Source organism: Babylonia areolata, chromosome 10 (assembly GCF_041734735.1).
Source record: "Babylonia areolata isolate BAREFJ2019XMU chromosome 10, ASM4173473v1, whole genome shotgun sequence".
Taxonomy (NCBI): Eukaryota; Metazoa; Mollusca; class Gastropoda; order Neogastropoda; family Buccinidae; genus Babylonia; species Babylonia areolata.
In genome coordinates this window covers 36,545,831-36,570,830 of record NC_134885.1, presented here as the reverse complement: position 1 = coordinate 36,570,830, position 25,000 = coordinate 36,545,831, and the positions used below count along the sequence as shown (strand labels likewise).

The window sequence follows — 25,000 nt, the reverse complement described above, 5'->3', positions numbered from 1 at the left end:
TCAATGTTTTTAATAGTTTTGTATAAAACATGTCTTTGCATCTTTTCTTTTGAAAATGAAACATGATGAATGGTTTACCCCCCCCCCCCCCCCCCCTTTTTTTATTTCTTCTTTTTCTTTTTGAGAAATTCTCTCTCTTCTCTATTTGATGCTTCTCAGTTGAAGCTGCTGTCATGTGTGACTGCTGCCTGTGTCAGCAGTCCTCCTGAAGAAGGCAGCTCAGGGTATTGAGAGATTTTAATCAATCAAGGAGATGTTTTCATCAGTTGCTTTATACCTGTTCGTTGCGAAAGAGCGTGCAGATACGAGATTTGTATACACTTGCATGATTAATGTGTGTTGTCACTGCATTGTGTGTGCAAAATATGATGTAATAGTTTTAGTGTTTACTTTTGAAAGAAAAGACCAAATCGATTTTTTGTTTGCAGGCAAGAGCAGAGAGGCCGAGGTGAAGCGAATCAACAAAGAACTGGCCAACATCCGGTCCAAATTTAAAGGTAAGGCTAGACACAGTGAGGAGTGTGTTCAACGTGTGATGTGTGCATGCTGTGCTTGTTTTCCTGAAGTACATGCAGCCAGTTGAAATACAGTACCACCAAAAAAAAAAAAGAAAAAAAAGCAACATCAAAAGTGGCTTCTTTTTCCTGTACTGCTGAAAATGAAAGTACACAGTCCGCTTAAGAGGTGAATGCACAGTGTTCAGCCCCCACCCTCACACATGCACACTCTTAACTCGTCATAGAATCATACTTAACCTACAAATTTGTTGTTAGTTTATCCAGAATGTCCAATTGTTAATTACCTGTAAGTGTTCTGATATTTGACCCTATCTGTTTTTATTGGTTAGTTGATTTTATGGTTAATTCACTTTATTATTACTTCATTTCTTTACTTTTTCCATCCCCCAAATTTCCTTGTCCATTTGAAATTTCTCTTTCACATCATATGTGCAGTTGTATACAGTTTGAGCCTGTTTTCATATACATGTAAAAACTAATAATATACACACGCACAGCACAGACACTTTTTTTTCTTCTTTTTTTTTCTCCCACTAAAATCACTTTTGTGAATAACACTCACACACTTGCACGCACGCACAAACACCTCAGTTTCATAATTTTTCTCCCTTCTACTCATAGGTGAAAGTAAAGTATACATACTCCAAACATAAATATTCCAAAAAGAAGTATTATTATTGTTGCTTGACTCCTACATGCAAGCAAAGTCTTTGCAAATCATTCTTCTTTCACTCCTAGATTTAGTCAAATCAGTGACAGTGCGAAAGTTTTTTTTGTTTTGTTTTTATTGGTTTTTGTTTTATTTTTCGCAAGCTATTTTGAACTTATTTCTCTCAGATATTGGAAGGCAGTGTAACTTACCTAGAAGTTGAGTAGACGGTTATTGCGAGAGGCTTTCAGGATCAGACGAGCTGCTGAGTTTTTAACTTTCTGTTAACACACACAGTTGAGGTTGCTGTCAGTGAGAAAGTTAACTCCTCCCACCCCCTCACCCCCCGCACCCTCCAACTACTTTTTTTTTCTCAGGTGACAAGACCTTAGATGGATACCAGAAGAAGAAGTATGTGTGCAAACTGCTGTTCATCTTCTTGCTGGGCCATGACATTGATTTTGGCCACATGGAGGCTGTCAACCTGCTCAGCTCAAACAAGTACACAGAGAAACAGATCGTGAGTGGTGTTTTTTGTTGTTGTTTTTTTTAATTAAAAAGAATTATTTACTTTATGCGGATACATTTTATTTGTTTCTGTATGCATTCTCTGCGAGTTTCTGACATTTTCTTTTAATGCAAATACGTTGAAAATCTATTGGCTTTTCTTTCTTCTGTCACAGCTTGTTTGTTAATTGGTTTCCCAAAAATATTTAAAGCTGCATTTTTTTCTCTTTCTGTCTTTTTTTTTTCCCCTCTTCAATGAAAACTTCTTTATGTATTTTTCTGGATGTGCATGACCAAGCTTACATGTGTATGTGGTGAATTTTATGCAGCTGAAGATTGGCTTGTGTGTGTGTGTGTGTGTGTGTGTGTGTGTGTGAACATCACTGAAGCCTGACTGAATGACACAGGAAATGAATGATGAGTGCCTGAAAGCTGTGGTCAGTTGGCTCGACTCGGGTAGGCAGCCTGCTGTGTTTGTAAAGCGCTCTGAGTTTGGTCTCTGTCAGGGGATAGGTGCTGTGTAAGCATAGATCAATATTGATCAGTCAAAGTTGATCAGTCAATCCTTCAGGGTTACCTGTTCATCTCGGTATTGGTGGGGGGCGAGTTTGGAGCTCACGGTCCTTCTTCAGGAACTCTTTTTTTTCTTCTTCTTTTTTTTTTTTTTTTTGTTAATTATTTGTCGTTGTTGTTGTTGCTGTTATTGTTGTTATTATCATTGTTATTGTTATTATCTATTTTCTCTTTCTTCCTTCACCACTTCAGGGTCACCTGTTCATCTCGGTGCTGGTAGGGATGAGTTTGGAGCTGATGAACCTGGTTGAGCAGTCCATCAAGAATGATGATGATGATTATTATTATTAAGAATGATGATGATTATCATCATTATTATTATCATTATTGCTGTTATCATTTGTATTTGTATTTGTATTTCTTTTTATCATAACAGATTTCTCTGTGTGAAATTCGGGTTGCTCCCCCCGGGGAGAGCATGTCGCTACACTACAGCGCCACCCATTTTTTTGTATTTTTTCCTTTGTGCAGTTTTATTTGTTTTTCCTATTGAAGTGGATTTTTCTACAGAATTTTGCCAGGAACAACGCTTTTGTTGCCGTGGGTTCTTTGACGTGCGCTAAGCGCATGCTGCACACGGGACCTCGGTTTATCATCTCATCCGAATAACTAGCATCCAAGCCACCACTCAAGGTCTAGTGGTGGGGGAGAAAATATCGGCGGCTGAGCCGTGATTTGAACCAGCGCACTCAGATTCTCTTGCTTCCTAGGCGGACGTGTTACCTTTAGGCCATTGTTATTATTATCCATCAGTAATGGTTATTATTGATAATATTATTATTATCATTATTATTATTATACTATTATTATATTATTATACTATATTATTATTATTATTATACTCACCTTCCCCCCTCACCCATATCTTTCTTTCTCCTCCAGGGATACCTCTTCACTCGGTACTGGTGGGGTAGCTTCTACAACATTGTACAGCATAAGGCACTGTATACATCAAACTATCATTATTATTATGAATTATTATTGTTATGATCTTTTTTTCCCTTTCTTTGTCTTCTTCTTCGTTCAGGGGTGTTGGTGGGGGGGGGGGTGGGGGGGGGGGGCTTCTACTACTTTGTACAGTTCAAGGCACTATATGAATTAAATCATTATTATTATTTTTATTATTATAAACTACTAGTGTTATGATCTTTTTTCCCTTCTTTCTTCTCCAGGGGTACCTGTTCATCTCGGTACTGGTGGGGGAGCTTCTGCTGCATTGTACAGCACAAGGCACTATATAAATTAAATCATCATTATTATTATTAGAAACTACTATTGTTCTGATCTTTTTTAACCCATCTTTCCTCTTCTTTCGTTCAGGGCTACCTGTTCATCTCGGTGCTGGTTGGAGCCAGCTCAGAGCTGATGAACCTGGTGGTGCAGTCCATCAAGAACGACCTGGCCGGGCGCAACCCTGTGCACATTAACCTGGCCCTGCACTGCATGGCCAACATCGGCAGCCGGGACATGGCTGACGCCCTCGGCCAGGACATTCCCAGGCTTCTCGTCTCCGGGTAAGTGGTACTTCAAGTTGGGTAGGGATCGGGTTGGGGAGGGGGGGGCTAAGTGATAACCTGGACTCCTTGTAAGCCCACGATTTCTTGCTATACCAGGATTTCTCTCACATCTCCCCAGTGAAGAAACATGCCCAGTTTGTGAGGGATATTTTGTTCCCATTGAAGGAAAATCTCCACATTACACTATACATCAAGTGTCTTTTCAAAAGCAAAGACAAACTAAAGGAAGAAAGTTATGTATTACCATTGCTGTGTTGGGCATATGTTTACGATCAATGGGTGTTCTTGTTGGAATGTGGGAGCATGGTCAGACTTTGTGTTGTTCTGTGGAGCTGACACATATGTCCATTTTTGTCACCAATCATGTCATCAGTTTCTCTTTTTAGAGATAATAAAGTAATATTATTGTATCTTGTGTGTCTTGTATTTTGTGAGGGTCATTTTGTTGCCAGTGAAGAAATATGATGATGATGATGATGTGGATATTTATATAGCACCTATCCTCGGTGAGAGACAAAGCTCTAAGCGCTTTACAAAAACGGAATCATTTACACAACAGGCTGCCTACCTGGGTAGAGCCGACTGACAACTGCCATTGGGTGCTCATCATTTATTTCCTGTGTCAGTCAATTGGGTTTCAGTCATGCACACATATACACACATACAATATTTTACATGTATGACCATTTTGTTTAGTTACCCCGCCATGTAGGCAGCCATACTCCATTTTCAGGGGTATGCATGCTGCGTATGTTCTTGTTTCCATCTGACATGGATTACAGGATCTTTAGCATGTGTATTTGATAAGACACACGAAGTGGGGTTCAGGCCCAAGCAAATCTGCACATATGTTGACCTGGGTGATCAGAAAAATCTCCACCCTTTACCCACCAGGTGCTGATCTGGAAATTCAAACCTGGGACTCACGGATTGAAAGTCCAACGCTGTAACTACTCAGCTATTGCACTCGTCATATATATATACCTGCAAATATGTGAGGGTGACTGTGTTCCACTGTGTGTTGACAGGGACACGATTGACGCAGTGAAACAGAGCGCTGCCCTGACCCTCCTCCGTCTGCTGCGGGCCTCCCCAGACGTCATCCCCATGGGGGAGTGGACGTCACGCATCATCCACCTCCTCAATGACCAGCACATTGTGAGTGGGAGGGCTGCTGGCCTCTGTGTGTGTCTGTGTATGTGTGTGCATGTGTGCCTGAGAGAGAGTGAAAGAGATACCGTGAGTGTGTGTTCATTTGTGTGAGTGAATGTGTGTGAGTGCATGTGTGTGGGTGGGTATGGGTGTGTTGGTTTGCTCAAGAAGTGTCTTGATTTACTTGCATTTGAATTTTTGCGTGTTTTGTTGTGGTAGTAGTTGTAGTATGAGAAGTGACTATAGTCACATCTTCAGTTTGGCTTTCCACTTAAAGTGATACAATGTTTTAAGAGAAAGGGGTTGGTATATTCCAAGAGAAAGGGGTTGCTATATTTTAGGAATGCAGCATGTGTATGAGTACAAAAAAAAAAAAAAAGTATAAAGAATTAAAAAGCAGAAATTTGTGAAGCATGAGCAGACTTGGAGCAAAGCTAAAATCGAGTCACTCTGACATGAAAATTATGTCCCATTGGACTGTGCAGCAAACCAACCCTTTTCTAATATCACATAACATCTTGACATTGTCTATGGTACATTCAAGATAATTGTTTGTCTGTATATATGGCTTTGAGTTATTTGTAAACTATATCTTATATGCAAGCACCCTTAATGTGGAGTTGTGGCCTACTAGTAATGTGTCTGCATAGGAAATGAGAGAATCTGAGGGTGCTGGATGGAATCTCATGGTCAGTGGAATTTTCCTCCCCTCCACATGACCTTGAGTGGTGGCCTGGACACTAGTCATTCGAATGACATGATAAACCGAGTCCCATGTGCAGCATGCACTTTGCACACATCAAGGAATCCCTGGCTGCTAAAGAGTTGTCCCTGGCATAATTCAGAAGAAAACTCAACTCTGATATACTTGTGTGTGCATGTGCATGACTCATGCCTGACCGAATGACACAGGAAACAAATGATGAACTCTCAGTCGGCTCTACCTAGGTAGGCAGTCTGTTGTGCAAATGACTGTAAAGGGCTCAGAGTTTGGTCTTTGACCAAAAGATAGGCACTATATATAAGTATCAAAGATAGAAATAGTAATAATGATAATGATTTCTTGGTTTTTTTCTTGATCGTCTTCAGGGCGTTGTGACGTCAGCCACCAGTCTGATTGAAGCCTTGGTGAAGAAGAATCCTGAGGAATACAAGGGATGTGTGTCCCTGGCTGTTTCTCGCCTCAGTAGGGTGTGTGCTGATTTCTTCTTTTTTTTTTTTTTTTTTCATGTGTGTGGTGGTTTGTTGTTGTGGGCGGGTGTGGGGGTTGATCGTGGGTGATCGTAGTGTGTGGTGGTTTGTTGTGGGTGATGGTGGTGTGTGGTGGTTTGTTGTGGCTAATGGTGTTTTGTTGTGGGTGATGGTGGTGTGTGGTGGTTTGTTGTTGGTGATGGTGGTGTGTTGTGGGTGATGGTGGTGTGTGGTGGTTTGTTGTGGGTGATGGTGGTGTGTGGTGGTTTGATGTGGGTGATGGTGGTGTGTGGTGGTTTGTTGTGGGTGATGGTGGTGTGTGGTGGTTTGATGTGGGTGATGGTGGTGTGTGGTGGTTTGTTGTGGGTGATGGTGGTGTGTGGTGGTTGATATGGGTGATAGTGGTTTGTTGTAGGTGATGGTGGTGTGTGGTGGTTTGTTGTGGGTGATGGTGGTGTGTGTGGTTTGATTGGGTGATGGTGGTGTGTGGTGGTTTGATGTGGGTGATAGTGGTTTGTTGTGGGTGATGGTGGTGGGTGTAGTTTGTTGTAGATGATGGTGGTGTTTTTTGTGGGTGATGGTAGTTGGTAGGTTTTTTTTTGTTTTGTTTTTTGTGGGTGGTTGTTTGTTGCGGGTAATAGTGGTGGATGTGGTGTGTTGTGGATTGATTGTGGCATGCTGTGATTGGGTGTTGGTAATGGTGGTGGGTGTGGTTTGCTGTGGGTGATAGTGGAGGATGCTGGTGGGGTTTTTTTGTAGGTGACAGTGTAGGGTGTGGTTTGTTGTAGGTGGTGGTGATGATGATGTGTGATGTGTGTGTGTGTGTGTGTTTTGTGGGTGACGGCAGTGGGTGTGATGGTTTGTTGTGGGTGACGGTGGTGGGTTTGGTTTGGTTTCAGATTGTGACGTCCTCGTACACAGACCTGCAGGACTACACGTACTACTTTGTGCCCGCCCCTTGGTTGTCCGTCAAATTGCTGCGTCTGCTGCAGAACTACCCCCCACCAGGTCAGTGGCTGTGTGTTGCTTTGGAAGTGGGTTGTGTGTTGCTTTGGAAGTGGGTGTTGCTTTAGAAATGACTGTGTGTTGCTTTGGAAGTGGTTGTGTGTTGCTTTGGAAGTGGGTTGTGTGTTGCTTTGGAAGTGGCTGTGTGTTGCTTTGGAAGTGGGTTGTGTGTTGCTTTGGAAGTGGGTTGTGTGTGTGTTGCTTTGGAAGTGGGTTGTGTGTTGCTTTGGAAGTGGGTTGTGTGTTGCTGTGGAAGTGGGTTGTGTGTGTGTTGCTTTGGAAGTGGGTGTTGCTTTGGAAGTGGTTGTGTGTTGCTTTGGAAGTGGGTTGTGTGTTGCTTTGGAAGTGGGTTGTGTGTGTGTTGCTTTGGAAGTGGGTTGTGTGTTGCTTTGGAAGTGGTTGTGTGTTGCTTTGGAAGTGGGTTGTGTGTTGCTTTGGAAGTGGTTGTGTGTTGCTTTGGAAGTGGGTTGTGTGTTGCTTTGGAAGTGGGTTGTGTGTGTGCTGCTTTGGAAGTGGGTTGTGTGTTGCTTTGGAAATGGCCGTGTGTTGCTTTGGAAGTGGTTGTGTGTTGCTTTGGAAGTGGTTGTGTGTTGCTTTGGAAGTGGGTTGTGTGTGTGTTGCTTTGGAAGTGGGTTGTGTGTGTGTTGCTTTGGAAGTGGTTGTGTGTTGCTTTGGAAGTGGTTGTGTGTGTGTTGCTTTGGAAGTGGTTGTGTGTTGCTTTGGAAGTGGGTTGTGTGTTGCTTTGGAAGTGGGTTGTGTGTGTGTTGTTTTGGAAGTGGTTGTGTGTTGCTTTGGAAGTGGGTTGTGTGTTGCTTTGGAAGTGGTTGTGTGTTGCTTTGGAAGTGGGTTGTGTGTTGCTTTGGAAGTGGGTTGTGTGTTGCTTTGGAAGTGGTTGTGTGTTGCTTTGGAAGTGGTTGTGTGTTGCTTTGGAAGTGGGTGTTGCTTTGGAAGTGGGTTGTGTGTTGCTTTGGAAGTGGGTTGTGTGTTGCTTTGGAAATGGCTGTGCACTGTGCCTTTAGATTATGTTGTGTTGTTTGTTTATCTCGTAAAGGATAGTTCAGTTGCACATACCATACCTTAAGCCAGGTCCATGATTCCTGTCCTGTGGGAAATTGAAAGTAGGTGTGGCTAAGAACCTCCCTTGATATATCACATCCCTTCTGGAGTGCATAATTACAGGGCACTCCATGCTTTATAATGACATTGTAAAGAATTAATTTTTGGGGGGTGTTTGATATATATATATATAAAGTCAACATAAAAATGAAACCATGCTTCCTATCAAATAATGCTCAAGGGTATGTATGTATTTAATCCCATCTGTATATATATATATATTGTGGGGATGAAAGTATTGGAGTTGAGCATGGAAATTTGTGGGGTAAAAGAGTGGTGCAGTTTAGCATGGAAATTGTGGGGAGAAGAGTGGTGGAGCAGTGCATGGAATTTGATGAAAGATGATAATCATCAAGACTGATTCATGTGTGTTTCATCACAGTTGCAGTGATGATAAACTGCAAGTAAAGAATGATTTCATCTGATGGTGCAGCACACATGCATGTGTGCATACAGTACTCACTCATAAATCATTGCAAGTGACATGCATTGATAAGTCTTCTCAAGACTCCCAGACATTCAGGCACATCAGTCTGGTACAATCAGCTGACTTGTTTACCCAAAATGGATATGTCTGTACTTTCACCAGGTTAAAATATGTATTTCTTTTACGGAAACCTGTTTAGTTCATTGTATCTGACAGCTGGCCAAAGGATTAACACACACATACCATACCAGCTTTCTTTTTGCTGCCATTTTTTAGAAACTGGTAGTGCTGTAAATTCTTTGTGTAAATATTTGCATTTATTTACATATGCATGCCCCACCTCCCATTTTTTATTTCCTGTATTTTCTTTTTAAATCATAAATATATATTTCATTTGTTTATTGCTAATCAAATTTGGACTGTTTACAAAATGCGGTGTAAACAGGTCTGAGTCAAACGCAAACAGACTTGAAGAAAATCACTTCGATAAGATATTTTCTTTTCCTTTTTTTTGTTTCATTCATTCATACCTAAATGCTAAATAATAAACAATTGTTTAAACAATCTGATTTATTTATGATGTGAGCACCATTTAGTTTTGGATGTTGTGTGTGTGTGTGCGTGCGTGTGATCTACATCTGTGTTGAAGTGCAGTGTCTATATTTACAAAGTTTTGATTTTTGTTCCCACGATCAGTGTTATCTCAGCTGATTTGAAGCATACTGCACCTCCCCAGCTTTCTCCCTCAAAGAGAAGAAGAAGAAGAAAAGAGAAGAAAAATCACAGCTACAGTTCACATCAGTATGAAAAAAAAATCAGGAGCATTCAAACTCCACAATTCCCAATAAGAAAGCTTTAAAAAATCTTCATACACAGATGATAATCTGACTGTGTTACACAATTTGTCAATACCAATGATCCTTCTGAATCAGTCTGCTCTCATCTAACACACACACACACTCTACAAATTGACACCCACTACTGTAAGCCCCCTTCAGTCTAAATTTTATGACAAAACAGTCTTCAAGGCCCTAATAAATCATCTTTCACTGTGTCATCAGTGTCAAATTGGTGAAAAGGGGGAAGCAAAGCTGTCAGATCATTACATACTTTCACTTCCAAATTTATTAAATTTTGTAAAATTACTCAGTAATTACTTTTGTAAAATTACTCAGCAGCATTGGTTTCCACCTCTGATGCAGAAGTAGTAGTGATGTCTTCTTGGACTTGCGCATCTGACAGCTGTGACAAAAAAAGAAAAGAATATATAATTATAGCTTGAATGTTATGACATTTGTTTTAGTTGCACATTTTCAGTCAAACTGCATACAACCCCCCAAATGAGTCAGATCTATTCACTGCATTATGCATGTGCAGAATCTCAAGCCAGTGAGTTGTTTAAATTTGCAACAATAACCATGCCTATCTATCTATGTGTGTGTGTGTGCGTGTGTGTGTGTGTGTGTAAACATTCACACTGCCTGTGGAAGTAGCAAGGATCTCACTGTCTCAGTATCATTGTTACAGCACTTTCTGAAAATGTGCAAGCATGTCCACTCGAAAGAAGTATGCGCTGACAAATGTTGGATAGTGCAAATGCTTTGTAGTGTTTGTTTCAGGGGTACACTAGTCAGTTTTGTACTATGTGTCAGAGATGCATATATCTGTGCTGAATAAAAATCAAAGCTAAGAATGTGACCACACAGACACACACACACACACACACACACAAATCCAGTTGAATGATACAATATTGGTGACTGGAAGTTGAAAAAGACCGGCCAGCTGGTGTACTGTAATTCTCCATTTTAAAGGTTAAATTGTGCTTTTGGATTCAAACATTAGGCAGATAAGTGTGTGAGAAATGAAGACAGTATAATCATCCCTCTTTGAGAAATCAGACCCAAAACATTCTTAGGCTTGGCTGTTGAATTGAAACAAATATATTTTGAAACATAAAAATGAATATTGGATTCAGAATGTCACATACCGTGCTTGTTTTGAAGACCTTATTCGTAAAAAGTGAAGGAATATCATCGCCACTGATGGTGTGGTCCTTGGCTTCAGTTCAGTTCACGAAGTGGTTCTGAGATCGCCACGCTCTTAGCAATCGGTTCGTGGCTGGTTAGTGGTATTCGTTGCGATATCTTTTTTCCTTTGAAGTTCGAACAGCACACACAGTACTTCTTTCCTCCCGTTTTCCCCAGACCCATTGTGAAGCATTTACACAAGTACAATCGACGAACTCGCAGCTTTCACTTTTAGAGACGTCCCACGAATTCTCTTTCCGGCTTAATCAAGGGCAAATTACTCTAATTTTTTTTCTAACGAACAAGGTCTATAGAAAAAAAACCCAACAGAGCTGATCCTGAGATAATAACTGTTATGATCTGTTAATGATAAATGTCAAATACTCCCACACAATAACTTGATTTAAAAGCAAGCCAAGAATAGTACTACATGACCACTGCAGTTTAAAAAAAAACACCAAAAAACCCAGGGTTGTTCACTAAAACAACGAAAATCTATGGAGAATTCTTGATTCAGTCAGTCAAACAAAGCTTCGTTTTTATGCTTCCAGAATCTGTAAACGGATCAGTTTAGAACACCAACTGTTCCAAGCAAGAATAAACGAAATCAGAACAGTGTGTTGGTACAAAAATACTCATACCTTTGCCACAGGGGAAGCAATCATGGCAAAGAGTTAACTCGTACCTGGAGTAGAATGAAATTAAAAAGATAAAAAAATAATAAAAAACATTAAAAAAACACAACAACTAATGGTTCCAACATCCCGCCCACACAGAGGACCCAAGCGTGCGCACGCGGCTGACGGAGTGCCTGGAGACCATCCTGAACAAGGCCCAGGAGCCGCCCAAGTCCAAGAAGGTGCAGCACTCCAACTCCAAGAACGCCGTGCTGTTTGAGGCCATCAACCTCATCATCCACATGGACGCCGACCCCAGCCTCCTGGTGCGCGCCTGTAACCAGCTGGGACAGTTCCTCCAGCACAAGGAGACCAACCTCAGGTAGGGCTGGGTTTGGGGTTGGTGGAGGGAGTGGGGGGGGGGGGGGGGGTTGGGAGGTGGAAGGGGATGGGAAGAGGAGGTTAGATATATAGAGAGATATATGTATATATATATATATAGAGAGAGAGAGATGTGCCATAAGCTTTCAGTTGGGCTGACAGCAGGGTGAGAGAAGTATGATCAGTGGTTTTTCCTTTGCAATGGGAAGTCATTTACAGCTTAGTCTTTTTGTGAAGAGTTATGACTGTCAAACAATGAGGCAAGATTGCACTGGCTCTTAGTGCTACAGCCTTGGGGGGTGAGTCAGCCTTTCAGGAACCATCCCAACACCAACTGTTCTGAAACTGCCTCAGCTGAGAGAGTGGGGTTGCAACTTGGGCAAGACACTCTCCAGTATGTGTCCAGATAATTGGGACAGCTGTCACCTCCTCTACTGTTCTGATGGTCATAGTCAGACACAACTATCATACATATACATAGAGAGAGAGAGAGAGAGAGATTTTTTTTCTTTTTTTGTTTTGTTTTGTGACCTAAGAATAAACTGTTCAGTTAAATTACATTTGTTATCACAATTTACTTGTGCATGAGCCAGCCAGTATGTATGACTTGGTTTCTTGTCACGTGCAAAAGATGTTGATCCACAAAGGTGAAAATAGTAGGAACAGGCAGAAAATAGAAGAAAAAAAAATGAGAGAGAGAATACCTTTGCTTGAAAAAATTGAATTTTGAATACTTGGAGACCTGTTTAAAGCCTGTATCCACTGTTGAAACTTAAGTGATGATTGTCTGTTCTCTGTTGAAACTTAAATGGTGTTCGTATGTTCTCTGTTGAAACTTAAAACAATGGTTTCCTGTTGAATGTTGAAACTTAAAGTGATGGATTCCTGTTCTAACTTAAATTGTAGGTTGCCTTTTCGCTGTTGAAACTTAAAAAAACAGTAGTTGCCTATTGGCTGTTGAAACTGAAAACGATGGTTGCCATTTCACTGTTGAAACTTAAAACAATGGTTGCCTGTTCACTGTTGATACTTCAAATGATGGTTGCCTGTTATCAGTGGTTGCCTGGTCACTGTTGAAACTTGAAGACATGATATCTGTTCACTGTTGGAACTTAGAACCACGGTTACCTGTTCCCTGTTGGAGCTTAAAACCATGGTTGACTGGCAGGTATCTTGCCCTGGAGAGCATGTGCCTGTTGGCCACATCGGAGTTTTCCCACGAGGCGGTCAAAAAGCATCAGGATACCGTCATTACTGCCCTCAAGGTGAGAGCGCAGGTTTTATTGAGAACATGGCCTGGGATAGTGGGGTTTTTTTTTTGGGGGGGGGGCCTGGGGGGTTATAATATATCTATCTATCTATCTATCTATCTATGTGTGTGTGTGTGTGTGTGTGTGTGTGTGTGTATAACACTTTATGTCAAACAGACTTCTCTGTGAGATTCGGACTGCTCTCCCTTGGGAGAGCATGTACCCACAGTGCAGCACCACCCATTCTTCAGTTGTTTTTATATCACTCTATGTCTGGAAGTGTATTTGTTTTTGATATCAAAATGGAGTTTTTTTTCTACAGAATTTTGCCAGGGACAGTTCTTTTGTTGCTGTAGGTGCTTTCACGTGTGCTGAGTGCATGCTTTACACAGGACCTCGGTATTGTCTTGTCCGAATGACTAGCTTCTAGCTCACCACTCAAGGTCTTGTGAAGTGGGGAGCGAAAACTGTGGTCTGCATGTTGGACTTGAATCTGTGGACACTTGCTTCCCAGACGGGCACATTACCACTGGGCCGTCTCACTGAGCAAATGTTGTTTCTCAGGAATTCATATGTCTCTTCTTTTTTTCATTGATTTATTGTCTCTTCACTAAAAGGTGATTTTAGACGCATATGCATTGGCTTACTTCATCACACACGCAAAATGGAAGGAGGAGGAGAGAAAAAATTAAGAAAAGGAAACTGCTGCCCATAATGAGCAGCTGCTGCTGCCTAGATATATTGAAAAGTGTAATTTGGGTGGGGGGTTTGGGGGATTTTTCTGTTTTTTTATTTATATGTGGTTTTTTGTTGGTTTTTTTTGTTGCTGGTTTTTCTTTTTCCATACAACATTGCTTGTTAGCTTTTGTGGGTGTGCTCTCACAAGTTTCCATTTCTTCTTGTCACTTGGTGCAAATGAGTAGTGACCTTTTCATTTTTGACATTACATTTTTGTACCTGGGCAGACGGAGCGTGATGTCAGTGTTCGTCAGAGAGCGGTGGACCTGCTGTATGCCATGTGCGACCGTAGCAACGCTGAGGAAATCGTCGGAGAGATGTTGGAGTACCTGGAAACGGCTGATTACTCCATCAGGGAAGAAATGGTACATGAAGCATCAGAATAGAAATGGATCTGTGTTAAGAGCATGGTTGATTGTTCGCACTTCTACAGTAGAGAGACAAAATGATTCTTCTGTTGCTGTATTTTTTTTTTCTTTCTTTTTTTTTGGGGGGGGGGGGGGACTCCATTCTATATCTATATTCCATAGATCCATGTCTATTTCTTCGATTCGTGTATGTGTGTGTGTGTATGCGTGTGTGCATGCATGCATGTTGTTGAATGCATTGAGTCTGACTGACATGTTAATGAAAAGTGCTTTGAGCGGTTTGGAAGTACTGTATAAATATACTAACTATTATTGTTGTTATTATTGGTGTGTAGGTGCTGAAGGTGGCCATACTAATTATTGGTGTGAAGGTGCTGAAGGTGGCCATACTGATTATTATTATTGGTGTGTAGGTGCTGAAGGTGGCCATACTAATTATTATTATTGGTGTGTAGGTGCTGAAGGTGGCCATACTGGCAGAGAAATATGCTGTGGACTACACCTGGTATGTGGATGTCATCCTCAACCTCATCCGCATTGCTGGAGATTACGTCAGTGAAGAGGTCAGTGAAAGGTGTCTGCTCCTGTCCAGAACACACAGTGGAAATCAAGCAAAGTAGAAATCTGCAGAATTCTGCTTATGTCAGATATAAGTAACGGAAATCTGCGCAGCTGTTATTGTGTTGTGTGGATCATTTTGTTGGACCTAGAACCATTGTGCCTGCTTTGTTTTGAATTTTGGATGTCAGTTCTGTATGAATCAGATTGTTTGAATTGATTAACGTGTTGCACAGGTGTTGCGGTAGTTTTGTGTTTTGCAAATCTGCATGATTGTTGTTGCAGTAACATACATTTTTATCATTAAAAGAAAACAGAAAGATGAACTCAAAAGTAGAATGGTATGAAAACCGAAGTGTGGCAGCAAAGTGACAGTTGATCAGTGAGGAACTGTTAGGCTGGAATGACAATGAACACTGCAGAAATGACAAGGAACCAAAAGCTGAGCCTGAAGAGGTAAATGACAAAGAAATCGCCTAGAGTGAACAAACTAAGGCAGGACACTTTTGAGCCAGTCCAAGACAACTGTTTTGACTCTCTCTTCCCCTCCCTCTCTCTCTGCCTCTCTTTCTTTGTCATGTTGCACATAACTACAAAAAGATTAAATCTAAGACAAGAGCGACGTAAGTTCTTTTGGTGCACATGGGGCAACAGCTCAAATGTCCACCACAGCAAGGTCTCTTTTCAGCATGGTCTTGTGGCCTTGGGAAGGGGCAGTTTACTCCGATTTACCTCATTCCACCCAGGTGTGTGAATGGACAGATACCTGATTTTGGTCAGGGAAGGGTGAAAACTGGCAGAAGAAGAGGACTGGGCCTCGCCTTCCTGTGCCAAGCCCTGGACGCAGTGACTATGAATTAATTCACTGCCGCTATGACCGTAAAAGGCTGTGGGACTTGTTTCTAACCCTTTTTATTATCCTGGTATCGTGGTCTGTATTGACCTTGCTGATGGTTTGTGGTAATTTTTTTGGAACAGGTGTGGTACAGAGTGATCCAGATTGTGATCAACCGGGACGACGTGCAAGGCTATGCCGCCAAAACTGTCTTTGAGGTAAGGTATTCATGCTTATTTTATTAACTCACTTGTGTAAACAGGGTCTATGTTATAATCCGGTGTTTGGTTGTGTGTGTGTGTGTGTGTATGTATGTCTGTCTGTGTGTCCGTGGTAAACTTTAACATTGCCTTTTTTTTGTTGGAAATACTTTGTCCATCAATAATAAATCTGGCTTTAAAATTGTAGGAAAAAAATCTTCTCTTTCATACCAATAAGGGTTTGTAAGTCTCCCGAATTAAGCCAAGTTTCCCGTATCATTAATGGTTTATTTCGTTGAGACCATTTCCAGGATTCCAAAAACGCCATATTACAGAATCCCAGTTGCAGTGGCATTGGCGATGCTTAGTGTTTGGATGGCGGGACCTCGATTTTCTTGTTTGCAATTAAATAGAAAGAAATACAAATTCTGGACAGAACACATACAGTGACACATACTACATCATTGATGTGTTTACTGCATCTGAATCTTTTAAAGTGGATAATCAATTAAATAAAATAAACATAAAACAGAAATCGAATTGGCCATGTTGTACTTTCCCAGCGGGTGTAACTAAACTTGTACATCTATCTAGATCCAGAGAAAACAGCTAAATGTTGCAGTGTGATTGCGGCGATAGCCACATCTCCTTTACCGCGGACTTTAAAGAATGTTAATTGCCCTTAAAGATTTTTTAAATGCCCGAGATACACCAAAATGATATGATTTAAACAGCGTTCTCACTTCAGATACCCCAATCGATTTATCTCCCTTAAAAAAGCATGCTTAAATGTCCATTTTTGAACGACATTCATGGATCCACAATAGTGCAGTGAGTAAGACAATTTCTTCCCACCCGTACATGGCAGGTTATAATCTGCGCTCAAGCCTTTTTTTTTTTTTATAATTCTGATTTTGTTAACCCGAAGCTTTATAATAACAAATACAGAACACATTAAGTGAATCTTGAAGACCTTGCCTCTCTTGTTTCTGATGCAAGAATGTTGTGTGGTTTGGGTTGTGGGTCCTGGTTTGTTTCGGGGGGTTGGAAAGGGGGTGGTTGTTGAATTTTTTTTTCTTGGGAGGGATGGGTTTTTTTTCTGTCTGCTGGTCTGTTTATATGTATGTTTGCATGTGTGTATCTCTCTAGTTCTCATTTATCTGTATTGTAGTTCACATCTCTTTCTGTCCAGTCTGCCTGCCTCACAGCTTCTCCGGGTCTAGCTCTCTCATTGTCTCTCTATGTCTGTCTGTCTCTGTCTCTCTCTTTCTCTCTCTCTTTCTCTGTCTCTCTCAGTCTCTCTCTCTCTCTCTCTCCCTCTCCCTCCCTCCTCCTCCCTCCTCCTCATTCTCTCATTTTCTCTCTCTGTCTCTGTCTCTCTATCTCTCTTTCTCTCTCTCTGTCTCTCTCTGTCTCTCTCCCTCCCTCCCTCTTTCCTCCTCATTCTCTCTCTCATTTGCTGAAAACAAAGGCAGTAGTAGGGAGATAATGAAAAAGCATCTTTGGCATTGGATGGCTCTATATAAACTTCCATTACTATTATTTTTATCATCATGTGTGTGTGTGTGTGTGTGTGTGTGTGCAGGCATTACAGGCCCCTGCCTGTCATGAGAACATGGTGAAGGTGGGGGGATACATCCTGGGAGAGTTTGGCAACCTCATCGCTGGGGACCCACGATCCAGGTGACACACTTGTCTCCTCCTTCTCATTCTTCTTTTCCTCTGATTCGCTCTTCTGTTTGTGTTTTCTGCCTGTCTTCTTTCTCTGTTGCTGTTGTTGTTTTTTTGTTGTTTTTTTTCTCTCAGTTTTTGTGTTTTTAACCTGCCATCTTGTTCCTGTGTTTACTTCTTTTGTGTGTGGTTTCAACCTGTATTTTTTCTTCTCTGGTTTTTTGTTGTTGTTTTTTTCCTTCCTTCCTGTCTTCTTCTTCCTCTGTTGTGTTCTTTTGTTTGTGGTTTTCTTCGCCCAGTGTTCTGTCTTCCCTCTCCAATCTGTGCAGTTTCCATGGTGTCTGTTACATGTATTTATAAGTTTGGTCTTTCATCCCTCTGAATCAGGGCTAGACTTGCTTTGATCAATTGTTGTGAATGCATTTTGATTCGTTTCTGCAACATTAGTGGCGCTAATCAGTGGTCAGAATTGCAGGACTCATCCCTCAAATCACGCAACCTTCACCGAAGTACTAAGACTCGTGCTCTGCACAGCATGACTTTTAGGGATTTTTGCCAGTAGGACATTAAACTCAGCTCTACCAGCGGTAAGAATTTTGCAACAGGTGTGGGTACACATTTACAGCCGATCAGCAGCAGAGGTCAAATCTATGTGGAAAAGGTGCCTCTTTGAGACAGTCATTGTCACTGTTACTGTCACTGGTCTGGAAACCTGGTTTGGTCGTTCTAGCAGTCATTGGATAGGGCCGGAGTTTCGGCCAAGCTCCTCCCTGTCCACTCAGTGATGTTGTCTGCCCACTTCTTTCGGTGTCCGCCTCGTCTCCTTTTCCCCCATTCCCTGAAGGAATGTCTTGGAGAGCTTGTCGGGTCTTGTCACGTGGCCTTTACCATCTCAGTTCTCCTTTTATTCACTGTGGTCAGTAGCTCTTCATACTTCTTTGTTTGTTGTGTGGTCTTTGTAGGAGCTGCTGCGGAGACGGTGCATGATTGTAAGTTTCAGTTTCTCAGAGAGGCATCACTGTGTTCAAACAAATCCATATACACTGCACCACATCTGTGAGGCAGATGCCTGACAGCCGCTTAACACAACACACTTGTCAGGCCTTGAGTGCATGTTTACATATTTGTGTACCTATCAGAGTGAATTTCTTTTTACATAATTTTGCCAGAGGACAACACTCTAGTTGCCATGGGTTCTTCTTCAGTGCGCAAAGTGCATGCTGCGCATTGGTCCTCAATTTTATTGTCTCATCCAAAAGTTTTTCTTTCGCGTGATTGTAAATGACACTCAACACGGTGGGTGTTATGTCCACAGCCCCATGGTGCAGTTCCAACTGCTGCACTCCAAGTACCACCTGTGCAGCGCCAACACCCGCGGACTGCTGCTCTCCACCTACATCAAGTTCATCAACCTCTTCCCCGAGATCAAGCACAACATCCAGGAGGTCAGGCCACTGCACTGTCTGTCTGTCTACTGTCCGCAGGGCTTGAGAGTCGTTTGGGGGGTGGGGGTAGGGAGGAGTGGGAAGTCTACCCTTGCACTTAGAAAGTCTGCAATGTGGGGTGGGTGGAGAGGTGTGGATTGTGTGTAAACCCTTCTGCTGGGATTGAAAAGTGTGAAATGATGGATGGGTAGAATTGTGTATATGCGTTCTCAGAGCTTGAAAGTCTGAAATAAGGGATGAGTAGAGAGGGGTGGAAAGTCTACACATGCACTTAAAGTCTAAAATATGGGATTGTTTTTAGAGGGGAGACTATGTTCACACAACCGTAGCACTTGAAAGTCTGAATATCAGATGGATAGAGAGTGGTGGCTTGTGCACACCAAGTTCACAGGGATTGAAACTGAAACATGTGGGATGTCTAGGGAAGGGTGGATTATGTACACAAATCTGCACGCATTGAGAGTCTGAAATATGAAATCTGTCGGGAGGTTGACTTGCTATAGGGGATGGTTGAGAACTTAGATAGATGGCTTCTACACCTTTCATGCTTGAAAGTCTGTAAAATGGGGTTGGTAGCCAGTTGAGAGAAGTGGAGAGAGAGAATTGAGGGTTGAGAGCATGTTGGAATTATTTGGGTAGATTGTGGCCAGGTTTGTATGCACATGAGAAGTGTATGTACTATTTGTGCCAATGTGTTGGCATGTGTGTGTATTTGTGCCAGTGTGTTGGTGTGTGTGTATGTGTGTGTGTGTGTGTGTGTTAACATTATTGTTGAAGTTTGAGCAAAATCAGGATTTATTCGCAGATAGTCATTCAGATAATGGTTTGTGTTTAGGGGGTTTTTTTCCTCTTTTTTGGGGGGTGGATGTAGGGGATGGGGGAGTTGTTCTCAGTATGCTGCATTAGTCACACAGGTACGTTAGGGAGGCACACACCTGACAGTCATCAGCTCAGAATCAAATATACATGTGTGACCCTTCAGGGAGCCTGCCTAAGTTTTGTTCCTAACTTGTCCTGTTGATGAGAACCTATAGACTGGGTAGCCAGACAGTTGTGCAGATTACTCTGTTTGTAAAGCATTTTAATATTTGGTCTCTGACTGAAGGTAGGTACTGTGTAAGTATCAGTGATTGTTTTGTTGTTGTTGTTGTTGTTTTTTAACAACCCTGCATAGTTCTGTTCTTTGTGAAGTCAAATTTTGTTGGTGTTGAGTGTTGGGTGACATTTTATCATGTGTGTGTTTGTTTTTGTTTTGTTCTTTCAAACAGGATATGTGTTATTATTCTTGATGCGGTTGCTGTGTGCAGGTGCTACGTAGTGACAACAACTTGAGGAACCCTGATGTGGAGCTTCAGCAGAGAGCCATTGAGTACCTGCAGCTCAGCACTGTTGCCTCAGCAGACGTTCTGGTCAGTACCTTCACAGTGAACGCCCTTTTGCATCTTCTTCTTCTTCTGTGTTCATGGGCTGCAACTTCCACGTTCACTCATTCATACGCATGGGCTGTAATGTGTGTGATCATATTTAACCTCTTCATGTGGGCAGCCATACTCCCCATTATCAGGGGTGTGCTTCTGGGTATGTTCTTGTTGCCATGACCTATGGAAAGCTGACGTAGAATGTTCTGAATGCTTGAAATAGGCTTTATCAAGTAGTTGAATCCAGAATCAATTTTCAACTTCTGCACTTTGTTGAAAGCTGGGAGGAGTGTGTGGTTCGAAAGTGAGAACATCCATCAAGATGGGAAAGGTTCCAGGATCATATGATCATTGTTTTTATCATCAGTTTCATTGTCTTAATTGCTGTTTATGTTTTAATGATGGTGTATAATGCCAGCGATGTTACTTCATTTTTCCTTTTTGCCCCAACGGGTTCAAAGGGTGAAATATTCATGAATCCAGTTACCTTATATCCTCCTTTTCCTAGCAGGGATCAAAGAATAAGGTATTCTGTACTCTGGTTCTCTTCAGGCCACAGTGATGGCAGCGATGTTATTTTTTATCCCCTATCCCCCAACAGGGATCCAGGGATGTAATATTGTGGACTGGTGGTTTTCCTCAGGCCACTTTATATCCTTCATGCGTTTGTTCAGACAACTCTTCAGCAGAGATTATAAATGGATCATTTCGAATACGTATTGGCAGAGGTGTGACAAGAAACATAGAAGATTGAAGCAAACGATGGGCATGATCATAAAACCAAATATATCTTAAAAACTTGCAAAAAAAAATGGTCGCCAAAAATGTTCACAAAATTCCTTATGTCAGAACAGCAATTTTCTGGGCCAAATTTTAGCATTTCAGTGGCCTGGGGAAAAAAAAACCCAAGGAAATGAAGACGCACATGTGCATGCGGTTTTTGCTAAAACAAAAAATAACCAGGGGAACCTCCATGCACAAAAATCAAGACAAAAGTGGGTCTGTCACGCACCTTCTTCTTCGTTCGTGGGCTGCAACTCCCACATTCTCTTGTATGTCCACAAGTTGGCTCTTACATGTATGACTGTTTTTACCCTGCCATGTAGGCAGCTACACTCTGTTTTCAGGGATGTGCATGCTGGGTATGTTCTTGTTTCCATAACCTACTGAATGCTTTCCTGGATTACAGGATCTTTAACGTGCCTGTTTTACCTTCTGCTTGCATATACACATGACGGGTTCAGGCACAAGCGGGTCTGCACGTATGCTGACCTGGGACATCAGAAAAATCTCCAACCCTTTACCCATCAGGCGCCTTTACTGAGATTCGAACCCAGTACACTCAGATTGAAAGTTTAAGGTTTTAACCACTCGGCTGTTGCGCCCGTCAAACCCTGCCTGATACTGTTGACTCTTGGTTCCTTCCCTTCAGGCCACAGTGCTGGAGGAGATGCCTCCTTTCCCGGAGCGCGAGTCGTCCATCCTGGCCAAGCTGAAGAAGAAGAAGCCGACGGTGGCTGAGCAGTCTGACAACAAGGAGCACAAGATGCCCGCCGCCCAAGTCAGTGAGGGGGGCAGTGATGGACCCGCCCTGCAGGTAACCATAATGATGATTTTTAAACAACTGCTGCATTTTATGTTGTTCTGAATTGTGTATTGCAGAGACACGTCAACACACCAATCATTTACACTGAGGAAAAACAGTCTGGTAAATGAACAAATGAAGAGTTGTGTACTTTTCAACCCCAGGTAATTCTTCTGCTGCTAATGCTTCATGAAATTCTGATGGCTTGAGTTAAAAAATGAATCTGATTCTGCTTTACATTAGCAAGTTTTTCTGTGGGTAGTTGTCGATACTTATGCATGTAATTGTTTGAACACACATGTCAATACTTGTACAGGCTTACATACTTCTAATGTGCATGGATATAATAGGTCAACACATTTTTAAGAGTTGAGACAAACAACTTGAGCAGTGGCCTTGAGGTAACATGCCTAAATAGGAAGCTAGTGTGCATGGGTTTGAGTCCCCTCACCCACCCATCCGCCCCTTCACTAGACCTTGAGTGGTGTTTTGGGTACTAGTCTCAGCAGACGTTAAAGAACCTAGGGCATCAAAAGGGTTGTCCCTGGCAAAATTCTGTTGAAAAGTCCACTTTGATTGAAAAACTGATGTTCTTGATGACAGAAAAAAGAAGGAAAAAATGGGGGGGAAGAGGGAGGGTTGGGGGTGGGGGGGGGGGGGGGGTGAACTGCGCTGTGGTGACTCACTCACCGCAGGGATGAGCATCCTGAATTTCACACAGAGCAGTCTGTTATGACAAGAGTAACTGTTATGAAGCAATACAACACAGTATAATAAAAACAAAACAGTACAACACAACACCATACATGTGTCACAAAAACCAGCGTAATCACAAGGTGTGCTGCGATGTCACCACTTTCAGATTCCAGCCACACCCCCAGGGGGCAGCAGTGGTGGCTCAGCGGACTTGCTGGGACTGGACACACAGGTGTCTGCCCCCGCCCCGTCTGGAGGAGGTGGCGGCGGCTCTGCAGGCTTTCTGGTGGACGTGTTTGGGGACTCGACCCCCAACAACACCAATGGCGTGGAACTGGCCAACGGCCTGACACCTGGGACGGAAGAGAACTTGAAAAAGTTAGTTTTGTTGTTTTTTTCAGACGGGCGCAATAGCTGAGTGGTTAAAGCGTTGGACTGTCAATCTGAGGGTCCCGGGTTCGAATCACGGTGACGGCACCTGGTGGGTAAAGGGTGGAGATTTTACGATCTCCCAGGTCAACATATGTGCAGACCTGCTAGTGCCTGAACCCCCTTCGTGTGTATATGCAAGCAGAAGATCAAATACGCACGTTAAAGATCCTGTAATCCATGTCAGCGTTCAGTGGGTTATGGAAACAAGAACATACCCAGCATGCACACCCCCGAAAACGGAGTATGGCTGCCTACATGGCGGGGTAAAAATGGTCATACACGTAAAAGCCCACTCGTGTGCATACGAGTGAACGCAGAAGAAGAAGAAGAAGAAGTTTTTTTCCTTGCGGTTCCGTAAGCAGAGCAACTCCTGATCCTACTGAAGGACTTGACTGTGTCATGTCTGGTTGTTTTGTTTAGTTGGGGTTTGTGTGTGTGTGTGTGTGTTTACAAGGAGGGGGAAAATAAGTTTTGTTTTGTGTTGTGAAAAAAAAAATGTATGGGTGTGTGTTTGTATGTTGTGTGTGCGTGCCTTTGTGTTGATGCTATTGTCTTTGACAAGGTCCGCTTCGTCAAAAAAAAAAAAAAAAAAAAAAGTTTAGTTCCCATGAGGAGAGCAGGTCCTAATCCCATTGAAAGACTGACTTTGTTTGGCTGTTACACTGTGTGTGTGTGTGTGTTGAGTGGTGTGTTTCTGGTGTTCCTGAACACATGAACTGAAAAGATCTTGGAAAAGTGAATTTTGTTTTCTGCCTTGGTTCCATGAGCAGACAGTCCTAACCCCACTGAAGGACTTGACTCTTTGTGTGTGTGTGTGTGTGTGTGTGTGTGTGTGTGTAAGCAGGAAGGTACACACAGGTGATGAGCATATGTGGTTCTGTACGTGAGTTTGTATTCATTAGCAGAATGGGTTAATGAGCAGTGTGTGCACACAAAGTGATAATTAGGAAAAGTATCTTTACTCTCTGTATTGCAAAACAGATCATCTGCTTGGCTTTGTTTTTATTGGTCATGAAAGGTACATGGAGTGTTGGCCTAGAGGTAACACGTCCACATAGGAAGCGAGAGAATCTGAACGCTCTTCGAATCATGCCGGCAGTCGCCAGTATTTTCTCCCCCTCTACTATACCTAGAGTGGTGGTCTGGACGCTTGTCATTCGGATGAGACAATAAAGTGAGGTCCTTTGTGCATGTGAAAGAACCCACAGCAACAAAAGGGTTGTCCCTGGCAAAATTCTATAGAAAAATCCACTTTGATAGGAAAACAAATAAAATTGCAGGCAGAAAAAAATGCAAAAAAAAAAAAAAAAAAAAAAAAGGATGGCGCTGTCAGTGTAGCAACGCGCTCTCCTTGGGAAGAGCAGCCCGAATTTCACACAGAGAAATCTTTTGTGGCAAAAGGAGTAATACAGATACAATAGAAATACAAGTACTACAAATGAAGTGCTCCTGCTGGAGATGATAAAGTGTTCTTCTAGAACCCATGTCTCTCTCTGTATGTTTCTCACCAGATTCATCTGCAAGCATAATGGCGTGATGTACGAGAACGACCTGATCCAGATAGGAGTGAAGTCGGAGTACCGCCAGAACCTGGCTCGCATCGGCGTGTTCTACGGCAACAAGACCACCTTCCAGTTCACCAACTTCACTGCAGACCTCTCCTGTCCCGGGGACCTGGCGACTCATATCCTTTGGGCTTTAAACAGCTTTTTCTTATTTGGAACATGTTGCAGTGCACCACAGTTTTTTGCTTGTTTGTTTTCTTGCTGCACCAGTACTCCAGCTCCACTCATTCTGAGTCCCCCCATACACAGCCACCCCTGGGTTTGTCCATAACAGCTGCAGCATCTGCAGTCCACAGGGAGCTAATCAGTGTTAGGTCACCAGGAGGCCACACACCAGAGGAGATCCTCCACTGCTGCTGAGTCACTTTGGTGGTGTTCAGTAGTGATTGTTCTGATTTTAACGTACTTTGGACACCATGTACTAAATCCCCTTCTGACGACAGTAATTGCTTAGTTGCACAGCCAGACTAAGTGAGCATCCCCCCTCTGGTGGGGGAGACAGCCACCACACCCAGCAACAGTCCTTGGAGAATCTGCTGACGCTGAAGACCAATAC

At 42.5% G+C, this 25,000-nt stretch overlaps 1 protein-coding gene across 1 annotated transcript in view; it reads left to right on the top strand.

The window, feature by feature from the left end:
• LOC143286971 (AP-2 complex subunit alpha-2-like) overlaps window positions 1–25,000 on the top strand; it is a 48,966-nt gene that overhangs the window by 14,755 nt on the left and 9,211 nt on the right. The window contains exons 3-19 of the mRNA XM_076594959.1: window positions 429–497; window positions 1,545–1,687; window positions 3,568–3,761; window positions 4,793–4,922; window positions 6,006–6,107; window positions 7,007–7,115; window positions 11,462–11,684; window positions 12,852–12,948; window positions 13,899–14,036; window positions 14,495–14,602; window positions 15,576–15,650; window positions 17,218–17,315; window positions 18,619–18,748; window positions 20,056–20,157; window positions 21,599–21,763; window positions 22,614–22,825; window positions 24,391–24,564. Of these exons, the coding sequence (XP_076451074.1) occupies window positions 429–497; window positions 1,545–1,687; window positions 3,568–3,761; window positions 4,793–4,922; window positions 6,006–6,107; window positions 7,007–7,115; window positions 11,462–11,684; window positions 12,852–12,948; window positions 13,899–14,036; window positions 14,495–14,602; window positions 15,576–15,650; window positions 17,218–17,315; window positions 18,619–18,748; window positions 20,056–20,157; window positions 21,599–21,763; window positions 22,614–22,825; window positions 24,391–24,564 (2,269 nt within the window). The remainder of the gene's footprint in view (window positions 1–428; window positions 498–1,544; window positions 1,688–3,567; window positions 3,762–4,792; window positions 4,923–6,005; window positions 6,108–7,006; window positions 7,116–11,461; window positions 11,685–12,851; window positions 12,949–13,898; window positions 14,037–14,494; window positions 14,603–15,575; window positions 15,651–17,217; window positions 17,316–18,618; window positions 18,749–20,055; window positions 20,158–21,598; window positions 21,764–22,613; window positions 22,826–24,390; window positions 24,565–25,000) is intronic.